Source organism: Papaver somniferum, chromosome 6 (genome assembly GCF_003573695.1).
Source record: "Papaver somniferum cultivar HN1 chromosome 6, ASM357369v1, whole genome shotgun sequence".
Lineage (NCBI taxonomy): Eukaryota > Viridiplantae > Streptophyta > Magnoliopsida > Ranunculales > Papaveraceae > Papaver > Papaver somniferum.
The window spans coordinates 150,495,692-150,513,896 of NC_039363.1; the positions used below are offsets into that span (position 1 = coordinate 150,495,692).

Below are 18,205 nucleotides of genomic sequence, written 5' to 3' on the forward strand. Positions count from 1 at the left end.
CAAGCTTTTTCAAAGAAGCGTCTTGAGTTTTTAGCATGTTTAGGGCCTGAAATAGGCGAAACAGTAAACTTCCAGGTGACTTCCAGAACTTTTTCAGATTGCGTGTAGTGTAATGTTTTGGCCAGATCTATCTGCTCGTTCATCCGATTATTATAAAATTTTGATATGATGTAGAGAAAATACAATGAAGAGAATAGTATATGACTCAACCTTAGATTACTTAACAATTTCTCCCAGTTCATCGTCTTATACAGGGCAGTGTAAAATCTTCTCAGACGAACTTGTTGCAAAACGTGTTTAATGACTTCCACATTATTTGTTCATGTCTTGGATGCATAGTAAAGAACTTAGATAATGTTGGTTCACTTACATGTTGAATTTTATGATTGATTCTTCAATTCCATGCTTGGAAACTCTAATTTTTATTTTTGCTATATTAGATGGAAAATGGTGGAATTGAGCATAATGAGTCCCACAATGATGATTCAAGCAACCTTGGGACTATTAATGACGAGACAACCACCTATGCACCTCAAGGCCATGAAACTATCATTGTTGAAACTGTTGAAGCGACCAATACTCCAATTGTGGTTGTCTCAGAGATGGAAAAAACCGAGCCAAGAATGGAAGAAGTTGCTCCAGCTGTTGAGGAAACTGCTGCTATGACTGTTGAAGTTGCTCCAGTGATTGATAATCACTTGCTATTGCACGCATTCATTCGGCGAGTCACTCTCATATCACATACTAGTTGGTGGATTCAACGTTCTCATAGGGTATGTTGATATGTATGAGAAGTTGTGGAAGATGTATGGTCACATTCCCGTTGAAAGAAACCCCAAGCTCCGTTACTTCTTGACAATGCAAGTAGGAAATATCTTGCGCGTCATAGATGATATACGAACCAGTACCAGAAGTACTGTCACTCAATATGTACTCTTTGATTGGGAGTACAACTTGAAAATTTTTGAAGAACTTGGTTTCAACTTGAAGTGGCTCCGTCAAAAGATTGACACCATCAAGGATGCAGTAGAGAACAATATACCTTTTACCAGTGATGTTGTGGTGGAGAAAAGGGGAAAGATTGTTGAGTTGACCGAGAAGATGGAGTTGGAGAAAGCGTCCTTGCAAGTCTTGGAGAATGTAGAGAAGCATAAATCTTACTTTGCCGATTTCCTTTAGTTTCCCTTTCCATAATCTCTTGAACCTTGAATTTTTAAGAGATATGAGGCTTTAGTTTTTGGTTTTTATTTTTGATTGGTTTTGAATGCGCGTTGATTTAGGATTTACTTTTGGATTTGATAGATATTTTTTCTTTAAATAAAAGAACTTTGATAAATTGCTGAATTCAAATACTCGATGCAAGTATTGCAAACATTTTGGAGGAATTGAAAATACAGGTAAAAGAAAATCCTAAAATGCATTGGGTGTCTCGAACAGCCGCTCGTGTCTTAAGCGAATGACACCCCAATACGCCGAATGTCTCAGGCGTCAAAGGCTTTGAGCCAATTCTCCTGTATCATTGGTATGGTCCTTCCATCTGTGTTGATTAGCTTGTAGTATCCTCCAACTATGGATTTAGCGATCATAAAAGGTCTTTCCCAATTAGAGCTTCTTGCAGAATGAAGATTGCGCTAAATTTCTTTGATAACCAAATCTCCTTCATGAAATTTGTTTGTCTTGGCGATTCTTGCCCTAAAGATCTTTTGCTGATTCGGCATTCCTCTAATGACGGGGTTTCATGGTCGCGCGGTCGGAATTTCCTGATTTTTTGGCACATATGGACACTCGCGCAAGGGAGAGTACACAAGGTATTTCTTGTTGAACTCAGCCATTATCCTAGCAACGATTGTATCATTGGAATGCTGAATTTGGAGAGGTTCTGCATCTAACCACTTGGTGAAGTATTGCCGAGGAGAAACCAACCGCTCATAGCGTTTGGTGAGTGCTGAGTTATTAACAGCATTGAGTCCCCAGACCAGGGTAGCATATTTGATAGTTGATAAGACTTGCATGAGTGCGGAACCTTTTAATGCAAGTATGTGCATCTTCTTCAGGTTTTTTCTTTAGGTCCGTCAAGGCCTTGACTTTCTCCAGATGCTCGAATGGTGGGGTGTCCTCTATTTCTTCTGAGTCGGCGCTTTCCTCTGACTCGGGCTTTCTTAAACAGAGAAATGTCCAATGGAAGGCGTTGGGTCGATCGTGGATGAACACACGTATTATAGGCCGCCAGACCAAAACCCTAATTGATATCCCCCATGTGACGTGATTGATTGTCTCACGAACGTGGATTTGACTAGTCAGTCGTTTGATTTGATTATACGATGGGTCTAAGTTTGTTCAGTGGAGCATGTCGGATGCTCTATGATTCATGGGTCGAGCGTCTGCTAGGACACAATTCTCAAATGAATGCTGATAGTCTGAGCAAATATTGAGCAATTTATCGATAAATTGTTGAATATTAGTATTTGAATCGATTGTCTGAGCAAAGTATTTCTCATTAGATAAATTACTGAATATTGATGGTTTCATCAATATTCGAGCATTAGAGCAAGTATTGTTGTAAGTTACCGAATATTGATAGGATTAGTATTCGATCAGATGAGTGAGTATTGCTCATTCGATGAATTACTGGTAGTGTGACCAAATAATAATTAATTAAAATATTGGTAGCTCGACCAAATATTATATAAATAATTTAGGTGTTGATTGCTGCACCAATCATATATATATTGTTCGTCAATTGATGAATTACTGAAAATAGGCTATTGAGTAAAGGAGGGACTGACCACATGGGATGATGGACGACTGTGTGGTGCCCAAGTGCTCGGGTGAGCGTGCTCTAGGGTCCTTTGCTGACCGGATGGTAAAAGAATGATCAAATGCTAGTACTGATCATTTATTAGAATAGTGCTCGAGCGAGCGTTAGGTAATATAAACTAATTGTGGAGAGGTGAGGGACCGAGCAATAGGGCATGGGACCGTCTCTTGGTGGTCGTGGGACCAGTTGCCAGTTGTTTGAGCGAGTCCCAAGTTGGTTGGAGAGAGTTTGGACCCAATATGAGTAATTGCTAGCAGATTAGGTCAAATTTGTGAATATATGTGGGACCGGATCCTTGCAAGCTTTAGGGACGGCTTTGGTCGGTCAAGGAAGCATGCCCGTGTCACCACGGTGTCCGTGTCTCAGTCCTGAAAGTATTGGTATTTTCTGACGATCGTTCGAGCAATATTTTGGATTTTCAGAAGAGTTTGATCTTGACTGAAACTCTCAATTTTTGCTTGAATAAGCAAGAAGAACTTTGCTCATGCGACAAATAATTTGAGAATATTAAAATAATGATATTTTAATTTTTTGACATGGGGAGCCTAGTCGGTCGAGTGACCATTTTACTTTTTTGCTTTTCCATGGTTTGAGAAATATTTGAGAAAATATTGAAAAATTAGGGTTTTCGGTCAAACGATGGAGTTCCATGAGATGATGGAAATGATAATATGAGAAAATAAGGAATTTTGAGGTGTGGGACCGGCCACGACTAGGGCATGGCCGGCCTGCTAGGTGGCCCGGTCCCGTGACACCTTTCCCTATTTTTGTTTGATGAAAGTATAGAAAACTAAGAGTTTTCTGTCAAACGAGGGAGTTTTCTCAAATGAGGGAATCTATGTGAGATGAGGGAGGAAATAAAAATATTAGTGAAAATAAAATAAGGGAGGGGACCGGCCACGGCATGATCGGCCGGCCGGTGGGCCCGGTCCCACGCTTTTCCTTATTTTATTAATTATTATATTATTTCCATGGGTCGCTCGTTTGTCCATACTTTGATCGTTCGTTCGTGTGTTTGAGTGCTCGTTTGTGTATTATTTGTCAAATACACACGCACCATTTTCTCAGGACTTACTCAATGACGGTCAGACGCCTGATTGTGGAGTATTTGTTACTAATTCATGAAATTTTGCTGGGAATGATTCATGAAACGGAGTAATAAAATGAGTTGAGCATTTATTACTAATCCGTGAAATCCAGTCGGGGAATTCATGGAACAGAGTAATGAGATAAAGTGATTATCTATTACTAATCCATGGGATCAGCTGGGGATCAGTTTTGGAACGGAGTAATAAGATAAAATAGATTATCTTCTAGGAATCCAGTCGGCGAATGTCACGGTAGAATTAATCTATTGTAGAATAGAGATATGAGATAGTTGAAGCATCATACTCGTTCTGAAAGGTGCATAGTCAGGGAACAACGTGCAGTGTTGTGAACCTGAAGGCGTTTTGCCCTTTCAACAAACAATTAGAGAGCCGCCTGAATCTATACACAGTCTCTCTACATAGTTAGAGAACAACGAATGAGTGTCCCCGACGTCCTGAAGGCGTTTTTCCCTCTCAACAAACAATTATGTATGGAGGACCGCCCAATATTTATTCTATATAGATAGGCACGATGAAATGCGTAGCATCGAACGCTCAGCAAGTGGGAGGCCTTTCGAGAAACATATTCATCGTGGCTCTGAGAGGTACTCGATCAGAGATCGTGAAAACGATTCACGGATCGTAAAAACAAAAATCGTCACATGCGTTCCTGAAGCCGGGTCAGAAACATGCAGTATCATGATTTTACTATTTAACCCTTTGTTGAAAATCCACCATCAACAATGATTAATCGATGAATAGTAATTCAACAGACCACTATTCAACTTCAATATCTATGACGTTCTTTAATTTCCTCTTAAACCAAGAACATCATCTCAACCATGGACACATCATGGTTGAAGTAATCAAAGGTCAAATTCAAAATTGTGTATCATCTCAACTACATAGTCAATTTCGTAATCTTTTGTGTTCACTGTCTTAACCATTAACAAAAACATCAATACCAATATAACAACCACTACCATAACCATTAACAAACAATACCAAGCTTTTCGTCTCCAATCACATTGGAGGTTTTTATTGTTTGAGAGAGTAATTTTAGGTTGCCAAACAGATAAGTCTGGAGTAGTACCGTATTAAGGAGTATTCCTATGTACATGCCAAAATCTAATACTTGGCATATATGCACCCATTATGGGTATACCAAACTGCCAAACATGTATGCCTATATGTCAGAAATAACATATAGGCATACATGATGGAGTTTCCAGCGAGCGATAGAGACTCCATCGCTATATTGTCAAAGACACGCTCGATGGTCATTACAGCGCCATCGATAGCTTTTATGTCGCTCGCTGGTTTGATCATCGCTAAGTAGTCCTTCATCCAACGGCTACAATGTTTCCCCGCTATAAATACCCAATTTTAAAACTCATTTAAACTTACACCAGAATTTCTAAATCTCTCTAGAACTTCACAATCTCCAATTCTTTTCTGATCTTCTAATTCCTCAAGGAGCATGGATGATAATGCGAACATGGCTAAGTTCATAGCAAACCAACATGCTGCTGAAAATCAAAGAATTGTTAATCGTGCCAACTTGCGAGTTCGAATTAAGAGAAGAGTACCAAAATTTACTACTGCGGAAGATGAATGTATTTGCAGGAATTATGTTCATTATATTGAGACTTTATTCGCAGAAAAATCCCGTCTCCAAATTTTTTGGGATAGGGTTTTGAGAAGATTTGAAGAAAAAAAAATGAACCTCAACAATCGTGATGTTACAAGGGTGAGTAATCGCTTCACTATAATCAGTTGTGATGTTACTAGGTATGTTGTTTTACTTCAGCAAGAAGGTCCAAATCTAAGGAGTGGTGGAACCAATCTGGAACTTAAACGAAGGTGTCGTGAGGAATATCGTCGCATCTACGAACAAGACTTCGAATTTGGAAGTTGTTTCGAGATTTTAAGTTGCTTTCCCAAATATTGTCCAATATATATGTTGTAATTTTTTAATTATCCACTTATATTAGTCTAAGTCCTAAGTTTTAATATTTGTTTAAATCTATCTCTAATTAAAATTTAAGATTAGATTACCAATAGAATTAAACTTAATTCTCAACAATACTCAAATTTTTAAATACAAACTTAAAATTAATCATTAATAGTCATTTTTACAAGACAAAAAAACTAGATAATAACGTTTCAAAATAAATATAACTAGACTTTAAAAATAAAAATTTGGGACAATGTTCTTCATCTTGTTTATCTTCTTCATTTCACATAACTTCCAAACAATGCGCTCATGAATAGAGTCTCCTTTGGCTTCAAATTTGTTTTACCATGATCTTCCTTGCCTTGAAATTTTCTTTGCCTTTCCTTAGTTGCGGTTTTGACTTGGTTAATATCCAAAACTTGAAGAGTTCTTTGCTTCTTACCTATTTCTTTATAACTATCACATATCTTCTTAACAACATCTTCAAGCACTACTCCGGAAAAATCAAGTTGTGTTGCCGAATCAAGTTGGGTTAATTGTGTCATTTGAGGAAAACAGAAAAATAAATTAGATTAAGAAATAGAGAAATTTGATAGAGAAATAGATAATAGAAATTTTTTAGAGTAAAAAAATTTGGGGTAAATTTTGAATTTGAAAATTACTTATTTATAAGCGATATAGAAGTAGTCGTTGGCGCTAGAGATAATATCAAGCGATATTCATGGAAGCGTTGTCGGTATAGTTTTTATCGCTGGCGATATAGTCTTTATCGCCAGCGGTATTATGAGTATCGCTCGCTAAAAAATCATTCCCTCAGATTTTTTTCCATAGTGGCGCAATTGATTTTCCATGCCACCTAGTATGCCCAAACCGGCTTTTTTTGGCATGTGCATGGGAATAGGCCTTCCCCCTAAGGGTGCACAGGAACCGAGCCGGACCGACGGACCGTCCTGGAATCGGTGGAACCGTACCTGTTTTTGTACCGAACCGAGGAAGGGAGTACAGGTACCGGTCCAAAAAATAAGAACCGGGGTAAGCAGGTACAGGTAAACGGTCCTGCCTTGGTCCCGTACTGTCTTGGACCGAATGTACCAAAGAATTATAACCATTGAATTTAGGAGTAGTAGACCAATGATAGCCACTAGATTTAGGGGTGGTATATATAGAAAAACTTGGCTAGGGTTTATCATTTTCTTCTCTTTTTTTTCACGTCCTCTCTCTCTGAGAAAGAGAAGAACTCCATTAGAGTTACATGGAAGTTTTCTTCTCTTCTCCATACTTCAACTCCACGAACACCACCAGTTACACTTACAAGTTACACCACCTCTCGATCCAGAAGAAGAAGAAGAAAAAATCAGTGATTGTGTTTCTATTGTAAGTTTTTTTCCTTTTTTTCTTCTTCAATTTTAATCAATTTCTATTCGTTATTGTGTTTAAATAGATTGATTTGGACTACTGGGTTACTTGATTTTTGTTAATTTCAGCTTTATATTGATTTTTGATGACTAATTGGTTGGAACTGGATTAACTTAATTTAGGGTTTCACGGGGTAGGTTATCACGCCAAGGAGAAGACGAAGGGAAAAGATTCAAGGAACAATCCAACTCAGAAATTGTTAACCAAGGGTAAGTTGTTGATGGATTCTTTTCAATTGAATCAATTCTATGATCAAATTCCAAATACTTTGCATAAGGGTTTTGCTTGATTTTGCTTATAAGTTACGAATCAGTTATAATGGTGTTGTGATTTCTTGATTGCTCTTTTAAATGAATCAATTTAAGCTTCATTTAACTCTAGTGGTTTAATCATCATACAATATCACGTCCCTGTTTGTCTAAATAATGAGTATTATTGAATTAAAATGGGTTGTTTTATTTACTTAGGGTAATGATATTTTAAATCTCTTGGTTGGTATATTATGAAACTTAATCATACATTATTGTGAGTCTTTCTGAAGACAAGAATGACAATGTTTGATTGGTCAATTATGACTTAAAATCTTCCAAATCTTTTCCCTTTTAATTTAATAGGAGTATGGTTGTTGATGGTTCCTTTTCAATGGAATTAAAGCAAGGCCGATTACAATACTATAGGGTTTGATTGACTGTACTTCAAAGTGAGGGAATGATGTATATAACCCATTCATGGATTTCTTTTCTTATCTGTACTTTAAATAAAATGAGTCAAATGACATATTTTATGCTAGTGATACGTAGTTTGATTGCTTTGTTTAGTTGTACAATACAACAAAGCTTAGTTGTCTAGTGACATGGAAGATGTAATATTTGGTTGAACTGTATATGAATTTGTTTGGTGTTCTCTAGTTACATGGAAGATGTGGAATTTGGTTGAGCTGCTTGAGCATATAGTTATTGATTTTGAGCATATAGTGACATTATTACTTGTGTTTGGCAGTAATAGACATAGACTAATAGTTACTAACTGTTGTTACTTGTTTTTGTAGCGTTACTTGGTCCTATCAACAATAATGCCACCACCAGTGCTGCTGCCATGGAATAGAAGATCAAGACTTTGTATTTGTCATTGCCACTAGTGCTACTTGTTATTTTTTTACCACCACTGTCCAGTCATTGCTACCGCTACTTGATACTTTGCTACTTGTTACTGTTCAATTGTGTGTGTGAGTGACTGTTTCTGTCAGTCTTTGACTCTTTTGCTACTTGTTACTTTTACAGTTTTTCAAGACTCGGTATTTGAATTTGACACTTTTCTTTGCTAGTAATCTAGTATTAATATTATTGCTACTTGTTGTTAGTTGTTAATGGTTATGTATTGACATTGTTCTTTGAGATATTTCTTAATATATTGTTGCTCAGTAAAACAGGTTCTAAGCAGGAAAAAAATTGTCTGGAAAAATTAAGGACCGAGATTGGTACCGGAATCGTACATGGTACCGTACTGGTCCCGAATAGTATCGGGACCTAGGTACAGAATACAGGTACCGGTTCAAAAAATAGGAACCGAGATTAGAGAGGTACAGGTACTCGATCTCGTCAAAAATCGAGTCGAACCGTACCGTGTGCACCCTTACTTCCCCCTTAGTAATTGTGTGGGGAGGTCCAACTTGGCATGGCTGCTAATAGGGATAGCTCGAGTGTAAACCGAAATCTAGATAAGATAAAACATTCCGAAAAGAGGAAAAACATATTTGAATTTTGAAAGACTCGTTAGCATTCTAGCAGGAAAAGATGAAATACACTCGCATTTAGTAGTAAGTAATACCTTCCGGAGTGGCTCCAAAAGCAGTTCCAACCAATTTCTGATTCTTCACCTCGCTCTCACAAATCAAGGTTTCATCTTCTCATAGTCTTTCAAACCCTAGAGCTTCGTTTTCCTTTCCTCAACTACATTGTCTACGGTTCTTTCTCTTTTGAGGATTTTCTTATGTAAAACTACCTGTACCTTCCTTACTTTGGAACTCAACTCACAGTATCTTCCTCGAATCATCTTAAGGTATTATTCCTCTTCTTTGATCTAATTTTTTTTTCTTGAGTTTGATATTTTTAGTTGCTTAAATCCCTAATTTTGAATGAAATTAGCTCAATTTCTAACTGTATTTCTGTTTTTGTTGTTGTTTTTGGTTTTCTTTTTAGGGGGATTTGGGTTTCCGTTACATTTCCTTTTCATCCCCGTGATTTATCTCTAATAATATGAGTACATTATACTGATCGTATAGACATGAGTCGAATCAAAAGAGCTAAAAGAGAGTCCTGTTCTTCCTCATCATCGATTTATCTAGATTCTGATTATAAACACAAGTATGAAACAATTTTTTCTGACAAGAATGTGATTTCAGAGAGATTTATAGATTACGAGACTTTCCCAAATTACCCAATTTCACAATGTTTTAGTGGAAACAATATGATTAAAAGTTTTCTTCACATTCAAGGTCCTGCTCCTCTAGTTCCGGTTCGTTTATTTTACAACCATATACATTCTTGTTCCCCAGAAGATCAATGTTTTCAGACGTTTATTGAGGGTAAAATACACAAGATTACTCCTGATGTTATTGGTAATGTTCTTGGTTTGGTAAGACCTACTGACGCTGTTCCATACCCTCCCACTAGTGAGGATGATTTGATAGTGTCAGAAGAGAAGTTCAGAAATGCTGTTTATTTGAATGAGTATCTCAACATGCCATGTGATAACCGTAACATTAAACTGAAGCATTTAAAACCTATCATCAGTGTGTTGGTTAGAATATGTCAGTTGAATATTCTTCCTAAAGGAAGTAATTATCAGAATACTAACTTGGAATCAGTTTACCTCTCGCTTTTACTTCTGCATGGTTATCCTGTTGATCTCTCATATCTGATTTGGCATACAATGGCTTTTATTAGTCCAGACCGCCGACTTCGGAGTGTTCCGTACGGAATCATTGTTGGCCAGTTGTTGTCTTATCTGGGTCACCCCTTTCCAGCGGACTGTCTTTGCGCTGATGTGCCTGATCCTTTAGATTTGAAATTCTTGTCTCGATTTCGTCTTCCTTGTGATCCTCAGTACATCAGGGATGGACCACTGTATGAGCCAAGCTCGACTGGTACTTCTCTGTCTTCTCCTCCTCCAGCTGCCAGCAGTGATGACCAGAAAGATCCTTCTGCAGAGCCATCTGTATCATTTGATCAAGTTCACCTTTTTAGCTCTATCCAGTCCATTCAGCACACCATGGAGGTTGTTCTTTCTTATTCCGAACAGCAACATAAAGAGTTAGGACAGCAGCGTGAGATGATAGATCGTGTAGCTCGTCAACAAGATTGCCTTACTAGAGTTCTTGCACAAGGGCATGATGGACCTTCAAATGAACCTAATGTTCCTCCTCCTCCTAGTGTGGATGATGATGTAGTTGTTTATCATAGTGAGCTCCCACTTCCTAATGATTCTCCCACAGAATCGTCTGGGGAAGTAGTTCGTTTATCAAAATTAATCCAGTCCCTTGGAGATACCGTGGAGGTTATTCTTTCTCGTTTTAAGCAGCAACAGGAAGAGTTCATGCGACAGAAAGTTACAGTTGATTATCTTGCTTGCCACCAAGACCACCTTGAGCAGCAATTTGTACAACAGCAAAAGATGATTTCTAAAATTGCTATCCAACAAGATCGCTTTGAGCAGCAACATGAGGAGTTTCTGCGACAGAAAAAGGTGGTTGATCGTATTGGTCACCGACTGGACCGCCTTGAGACGATTGATTGCATAGCTCATCAGCAGGATTGCCTCGATAGAGTTCCAGCTCCTGATCACGTTATTCCAGCTGATGGTGACAGAGCGGTTCGATTTTAACCTCTTGAGGCATTCTTTTCATTTATGTTGATCATCGTGCTAATATAATTGTGTGGTATACACTTTAGCAGACTGCACACACTGCATGTGTAGATTGCTTTTTGCTTGCTATCTCCATCAATTCTGGAGTACTATGACATTGGCGTTTCTGTGCTCCTTGATCCTCTTATTGTGGTGATATCTTTTTTGTACTTCCTCAAACATTTATGACAAAATTTGTATCTTATCCATCTCGAACAGGTGAAGGTGGAAACCGTTCCGTGTTACTCAACTTTGGATCAACCAGTGGAAGCATCTCAGCTATGTCCAGTACTCCATACTCCTCATCCATATCCTCATCAGAAGAAAAATTTGCAGGCAGAGGTGCACTTGGAACATGTATGCTGATCAGGTTTTGTTGCTTTCAGTCGTACATAGAAAAGAAAGAGTAGCTTGGTGCATTTTCTCGGTGTAGATTTCTTAAATGTTATATGGCCTAATGTAGACTCATAGGCATGCTAATAAGTAAAAGGCTAGCCAATTGTTTACAGTTAGAGTGTTAGACAATGTTTCAACTGATTCTAATTTTTGATAGCTTTGCCGTTCTCCCAGAGTTTCATGTATCTCAGGTAAAACATCTTTTTTCACCACAAGTTTCCTGACTACCTGCTGCCGTGAGCTATTGATGTCCCACTGAGAAACCCTAAAACAATATAAGGTTCTTGCTGAAGGCCACAAATAGACACCACCTGATATACAACTGTTTCATTTCACCCTTTAGCCACTATTAGAAACGATAATCTTTAGAGTCACCCCAGACCACATAAGGATCATTTTCCTTGATCTACTAAACACGTTCATCAGTGAGGACCACATTTTCCAGTTCTACGCATGCGTTAATTAGTTATTAATATGTTCGTGTTATCCTTTACACCCTGCAATTTATTTATTTTTCATCTCTAAGTTATTCAAATTCTGTATATTGCAAAAAATGTAATCGCGCTCCCAGTTTTTGTATCCTCCACAAGATAAAGCGTGAAACATTTTCAATTGTTAGGTCCTGTATGAGCAAAATGAATCTTGTTTAGTTTTAGCATGCTAAAAATGCTCAATCATTAGAAGTTGGCTACTGTCTGGGGGGGCTCTTGTTCTCAGAAATGCATCCTTTTTTGTATAATGTTCATGGTCTATCTTTCTCTGCAGAATTCAATTAACTGTTTCACTCTGCAACTGCAGGAAATTTGTCAGAAATGTGGCCAATTTGATGACATGGGGACCGAGATATTAATTCCCTGCAAAATGTGTAAAGTTCCTGCCAAACACCGGTATGTTGAGATGAGAACCATTTGTTTCATGGTTTCCCCTGTCTTATCATAATAACCCTCCCCCACCTTTTTTTTGCTGTTGCTGGACATATTGTGTTGCAGCTGTCTATCTTGGGTAATATTATGCTTTGATGTAATTCACTTGCTCAATTTCATTTCCTATGTTCCAGCAATTGCTTAGATACAGCACCCAAATCTGATGATGAGGAACCCTACTGGTTTTGTGATGGATGCACACAGAAAAATTGCTCGAGTCTCCACAAGTTTAATTACCAACCAAACCAATGAACTATATCACATAATGTGAAGAAAAGTACCACAGCACCAAAGAAAAATGAAAAATGCCAGCTTTCTGTCTAGAGGGGTAGAGACTAACCGAAAAAATTATTTTGCTGTGGATAAATGCATGTAAAAAACTTTCTTGTCTCTGTAATATATAATCTTTTGACTACCCGAAGCATAGATATACCAAGAGATGGCCTGAAATCGGCATCAAAGTCCAAAACTGGATGCATGAGTTATACTCGGTTCGTCAAATTGCTTGTGTGAATTTATGTTGATCTCAACTAAGATAAAAGGGACTTCCTTACCCTAACAAAGTGATCTTTCCACTTAAAGCGGAAAAAAAGTTCATACTTCATTTAACGATTACTATGACTCAAACTAGACCCCCAGGTGCCGACTCCCAACTGCCAAATCTCTCGCTTTATAAACTATCAACCGGCCGAAGTGCAAATGCTGGTGCAAATCACTTGAGACGAATGCTGAAATTCGTCTATACTACAACAAAAGATGTTTACGAAACGTCCGGTATGATGTTGCACCGTCCGTTTCCGTTTTTAAAGGTCAGATTGATATGGTCAATAAGGGTCAAAATAAGATCCGACTCTCTCACACGTGCACTCACACGTGTGCATATTTGTATTACAGTGTTGAAGATTCCTAGAACTGCAGCGGTAGATCAGAAAATGGGTAGGAATTAGTCACAGAGGAAGTAAGAGAGGAAAAGAAGAAAGAAACATTGACAGTAGATGGGTACAGGTACTTATCAATTTCATTCAGCAGATCCTTTTACTTCGAATCGAGCTCTGTAGAAGTCTTGTCTTTGATCATGGTTGAATGTCAGCCTGGACAACCAAATTCCACTTACCCTCCGGTAATTCTACTTTTTTTTTTTTTTAAATCAACCCTTTTTGTTTTTGATCTTCGTCGAAATTTCAAAACCCTCTCTTTTTTCATACATTACAAACTGTAACAATTCAAAAAGAAAAAAAGAAATTGAGAAAGAAATTTAAGTTCTGTATCATTTACATTGTTGTGTTTTACCTTTTGAAAACTCTACATGTCTTAATATGAGTGATTTGGGCCAATATTGTGGAGCAGGATATGATTTTTTTCTTTATCATGAAAGATTGTAGGAATTGATATTGGTGCTTAATTTTGATAAATTGCATCTAGAGTAGTGGCCAATTTCATGTTAATTGAACATGCAAACGGGGTTTAGAGGGTAACAAAAGAGAAAATACCAAGTCGAAAAATAGACGCCAAACATACATGTGAAATTGGTAATGGAGAACACTTGGTACTTAATAATTACCTTCCGTTGTGAGACATTAGTCATTACACAGGAACTCCTTTTTCACTAGGTGTCGAGCCAAATTATTTCTCAAATGCAAGAATTGTTAACCTAGAACCGTCATTTTCTTTCTCCAATACCCATTCTTGTCTAAGTTTAAGTTAAATGATCTAACTTGGCTACAAATTTGTTACAAAAAAATTTCAATGATGACCTATGGAATTGTGTGAGGGTCTACACCACTAACTATTTCATTTTCTTACTGTAGGTTGAAGTTTGTCAAAAGTGTGGTGTCACAGGTTATGCCAATCTTCTAATATATTGCGATGTGTGCCGTGTTTCTGCTGAGCACCTGTACGTTCAGCTTTTATTTTCCTTCTGTTTAGAGTCTAGAAGTTTAATTAGACTATCTTGATTTTTTTATTTTTTATATTTGATGAAAAGACAATATTTATGTTCAAAGTGTGTATGTTTGGAAATTGTGTTCTACACTCTCCAGCTATTGTCTGGATAGAGTCTCTGAGGTTACTCAGGAGGTGGTCGAGTGGTCATGTGAGCAATGTGTACCAACATATTTCTACAACCAACTGCAACCATCCATCATAGTTGAAGAAAGAAATGTCAAACAACTGCCAGACGAGCGCTGTGTCGGTGATGCTTCAGAGGAGATTCTACCAAATCGTCCTCTGATATCCAATGAGAATGCATATGAGCTTCCAATTACTGATCATGTGAGGAGGTACTATGGTTCTCTAGTTTTATCTTTCCTTTGCATCTAGTTTTACAATTGTTCTTGTGCAAGAGTGTTGGGCTCTTATAAGGTTTTCTCTTATAATTATATTAGTGCCCCTGAACTTTATGATATTTGTACTCATGTCAATTGGGCGAATACTTTGAAGGTAGTTTTCTTACTGATAACAAAGTGGCATTTCTGTTCCTTAGTGTGGAGAATCTCTTGCAGAAAAGTCAACTTAATCTGCAGACATCCACGGCTGAAGCAGAAGCTGCTACTTCTGATGGTAAACAATCTGCATCCTGGAAGTTGGACAAGACACTTGTCGAACAAGAGGCCCAGCAGGATGTTCCTGAAAACAGTATTCCTTACGAGGACAATACCGATTACTTTGAAACCAAGATGAAATGTTTGAAAGACAGATTCAATAGGTTAAATAATAGATCCAATAGGTTAGAGGAGATAGAGAAGGCATTTCTGGAGAAGAAATCTGAAATGTGTACACTCATTGCTAATAGAGCGGAAACTGTTGATGTTAAAGAACAAGCTATGATTGATCGGGTACAGGAGCTGAAAGACATGGCTGTTGTTGCTATTAAAGAGGCACAGAGTAAATCAAATGAACATACTGTTGTTGTTTTTGATATACAAAAACGTCTAGAGCTTAGGCAGTTTTGCAAAGAGATGGATAGCAAAGGTCTCTTGAATTACATCATGAAATATGAGAAATACATGGACGCAATACGCGAAGAAATGCCTTCGGCTCTAAAAAATGTAGCTGAGCCAGCCCTTTTCGTGCTGGATTTTCTTAAACGATTCTACCCTTGTCACAGTCAAACTACATTATGTCCAAAAGGGAGCACAAACGATGCAATAGAACTCATGTCCATGCGGAAATCATGTTTGATGGTAATTGAATCTCTCGCGTTGGTGCTAGGTGCTGATGATTTAATGGACCGTATAACCAAGTGGCAAGCCAAAACAATTGCTGACAGTTGGAAATCTAGGCTAGACAGCCGTGATGCTGCTATTGATTATAATTCGACTGATGAAGAGGCTTTTCTGAAGTTGATTACAACATTTAGAATTACTTCTGAGTTTAATGACGAAGAGCTTTGTAAGCTTGTTCTTGCTGTTTCTCATCGCCGGCAAGCACCTAGTCTCTGTCGTTCTCTTGGCCTGAAACACAGAATACCAGGTTGGTTGTTCAACATTCTTTCGCTGGTGGGGATTTCCAGTGGGGTTTCATTGAAGCTAGATACTCTTTTTCTTTTCTTTTTTTCTTCTTTTTTAGTTTTAGTTTTAGCCCCGTTCATGTTATGCTTGTGTCCCTGGAGTGTGATTTAGCTCAGGTATATCCCATCATATGGTGGCTGAGAGTGGGACTTAACCTGACAACTTTATCATTCCTTCAACTGATGGTTGGTGTATAACCCTAACTTGTCAGTCAGAGCATGCTGTGCAAATAAGGCTCTGGTTGTATAGCAGATCAACTTAGGATGTTCTATTGTATTTACTCTAATCATCCTCCCTTGATGTTTTGGCAGGTATAATTGAAGTGTTGATCAGAAAGGGGAGACGAATTGATGCTGTCCATTTTGTGTTAGCCTTCAAGCTCACTGAGAAATACCCCCCTGTGCTTCTTTTAAAGACATATCTGAAGGACTTGAGGAAAGATTTACTGAGTAAAATGAACAGCTCAGGAGGAGATGATAAAATTAAGGTGCTTACCCCATCTGCTAACAATGACAGAAGTCAAGAACTGTACCTTTTATTCTTCATTCTTATATATCTGCATGCACAAGTAAATCTTAAATTTTGCGTACCCTGTGCATTTTAGAGCGATTTGCATGTAAAGGAGCTTGCTGGTATAAAGACTGTGATAGAGTGCATTGAAGAGTACAAACTTCAAAAACATTATAAACTTGACCCACTTCTGAAACGAATGGTTCAGCTGGAGCAGTGGAAATCTAATAAGAAGAGGATGGCAGACAATGCCGTTACAAATCAACAAAGAAAAAGGGCTCGAGAAGATAATGGAATGAAATATGAGCCTAATGTACCTGCAGATCCGGGGTCCTCCCCGCTAGTTTACAACAATAGGAGTTCAGAATTACATGAGAGGTACAGATCGGAGCTATCATCCTCATATCACAGTCTTTTCTATCCTTGACTACCCAAGGAATGACTGTATTCTGGTGGCTGGCTCTGCATCCGTAACTTGGTAAGTTTCTCGTGTATGTTAGTTTGCTCCTTGGCGGTATTAATGTTGGAGACTTGTCTTATGCTGCAATGCTTTTTAGTTCCGTATATATTGTTTGTTTGTTTTTGATCGGCGTTCCGTGTGTATTGTTGACAGGCCTTATATATGTTCTCTGCAACATAAATTGCTGCACTTGCAACTGCAGGAAAACCCATTTGTCAGAAATTTGGTGAGTCTGATGGCACAGGGACAGATTTTAGTTCACTACTAAATGTGTAGAGTTTTTGCTAAACACCTGTGTATTGAGCTGAGAACCCTTTGGTTCTGGAAATATTATGTTGCAAGACATCTGTCTTAGGTATTTTGTTTTAACTTACTTTACTCTCTCTTATTCATTTCCTTGTTCCACCAATTGTATGGAAGTACCAGAAATCTGTGATGGGGGAGTCGTATGGTTTTGTGATGGATGTGTACAAAAAACTTGCTCAAGTGTCGGCAACGGAACCAAAGAACTGATACATAATGTGAAAGAAGAAAAGTGAAACAGCTGCAAAACACAAGGAATGACAAAAAAACAGGCAAGTATGATGACTATGATCAACCATGTATGAAGGTAGAGCAACCAATTTTCATTGTTCTCTTGTATAAGTAATTAACAATACTCATCCAGGGGTTAGAAAGAAAGTCATCATTCGATCTGTACGTACAGTTTCACCCTTCTGTATTAATGTTGTAAGATTATCGTGTATCCATTGTATGATACCGTTATTGTGTCAGAGGTATGAACAGACAATGAGGTACCTTGAAACCAAAACAGCTTCAAACCAGGATCCATGGCTTAAACGCCCAGTTTGTCAAACTGCTTGTCAGTTGGGTTGATTAAAACTGATTTCATCGATCAAATAAGGATTTGAACTTCAGCTGAATGGAGCTGGGAGCCCGGGAAAATTCTTACTTGGTATTTTTTTATTATTATTTTTGGTAGCATATAAAAATAAATATACGGAGTATGTAAGGAAAATTCAAAATGATTCTATAATGAAATAATAACTCGTGATAAATTTTCTTTCCCTCCTACTAATTTTGGTGTGCCAAACGCACCGGCGAAAAAAGTTTGTGTGAGAGGAAAATAATTGAAAAGTGAAAATCTAGTTTATTTCCTTGCCATAAATGATTTTGATCCTCTCTCTATATGTATCCCTGTTGATAATCCCTAATCCACCAAAAG

General features: G+C 37.9%; 2 protein-coding genes and 1 long non-coding RNA gene across 5 annotated transcripts; all 3 read left to right on the forward strand.

Moving 5' to 3' along the window:
• The first annotated feature begins 7,052 nt into the window (after positions 1 to 7,052).
• Positions 7,053 to 8,625, forward strand: LOC113286597. Its single transcript, XR_003329370.1, has 3 exons — positions 7,053 to 7,237; positions 7,402 to 7,488; positions 8,328 to 8,625. It is a non-coding gene; the product is annotated as an uncharacterized LOC113286597 (long non-coding RNA).
• A 422-nt stretch (positions 8,626 to 9,047) lies between these two features.
• LOC113289789 lies at positions 9,048 to 12,794 on the forward strand. The gene is made up of 5 exons (XM_026539160.1): positions 9,048 to 9,337; positions 9,478 to 11,149; positions 11,402 to 11,539; positions 12,377 to 12,465; positions 12,636 to 12,794. The coding sequence occupies exons 2-5, from the start codon at positions 9,563 to 9,565 to the stop codon at positions 12,751 to 12,753; spliced, it is 1,932 nt and encodes a 643-aa protein (XP_026394945.1). The 5' UTR covers positions 9,048 to 9,337; positions 9,478 to 9,562; the 3' UTR covers positions 12,754 to 12,794.
• Positions 12,795 to 13,433: 639 nt separating this feature from the next.
• On the forward strand, positions 13,434 to 18,047 carry LOC113289791 (FRIGIDA-like protein 3). 3 transcript variants are annotated; one of them, XM_026539163.1, is made up of 8 exons: positions 13,434 to 13,621; positions 14,310 to 14,395; positions 14,541 to 14,780; positions 14,984 to 15,972; positions 16,322 to 16,497; positions 16,615 to 16,998; positions 17,134 to 17,206; positions 17,401 to 18,047. In XM_026539163.1, the coding sequence occupies exons 1-6, from the start codon at positions 13,577 to 13,579 to the stop codon at positions 16,945 to 16,947; spliced, it is 1,869 nt and encodes a 622-aa protein (XP_026394948.1). In that variant the 5' UTR covers positions 13,434 to 13,576; the 3' UTR covers positions 16,948 to 16,998; positions 17,134 to 17,206; positions 17,401 to 18,047. The 3 variants fall into 3 exon arrangements, with proteins under 3 accessions (XP_026394948.1, XP_026394947.1, XP_026394946.1); XM_026539162.1 differs by having other exon boundaries at positions 17,407 to 18,047; XM_026539161.1 differs by having other exon boundaries at positions 17,134 to 18,047.
• The last annotated feature ends 158 nt before the right edge of the window (positions 18,048 to 18,205 follow it).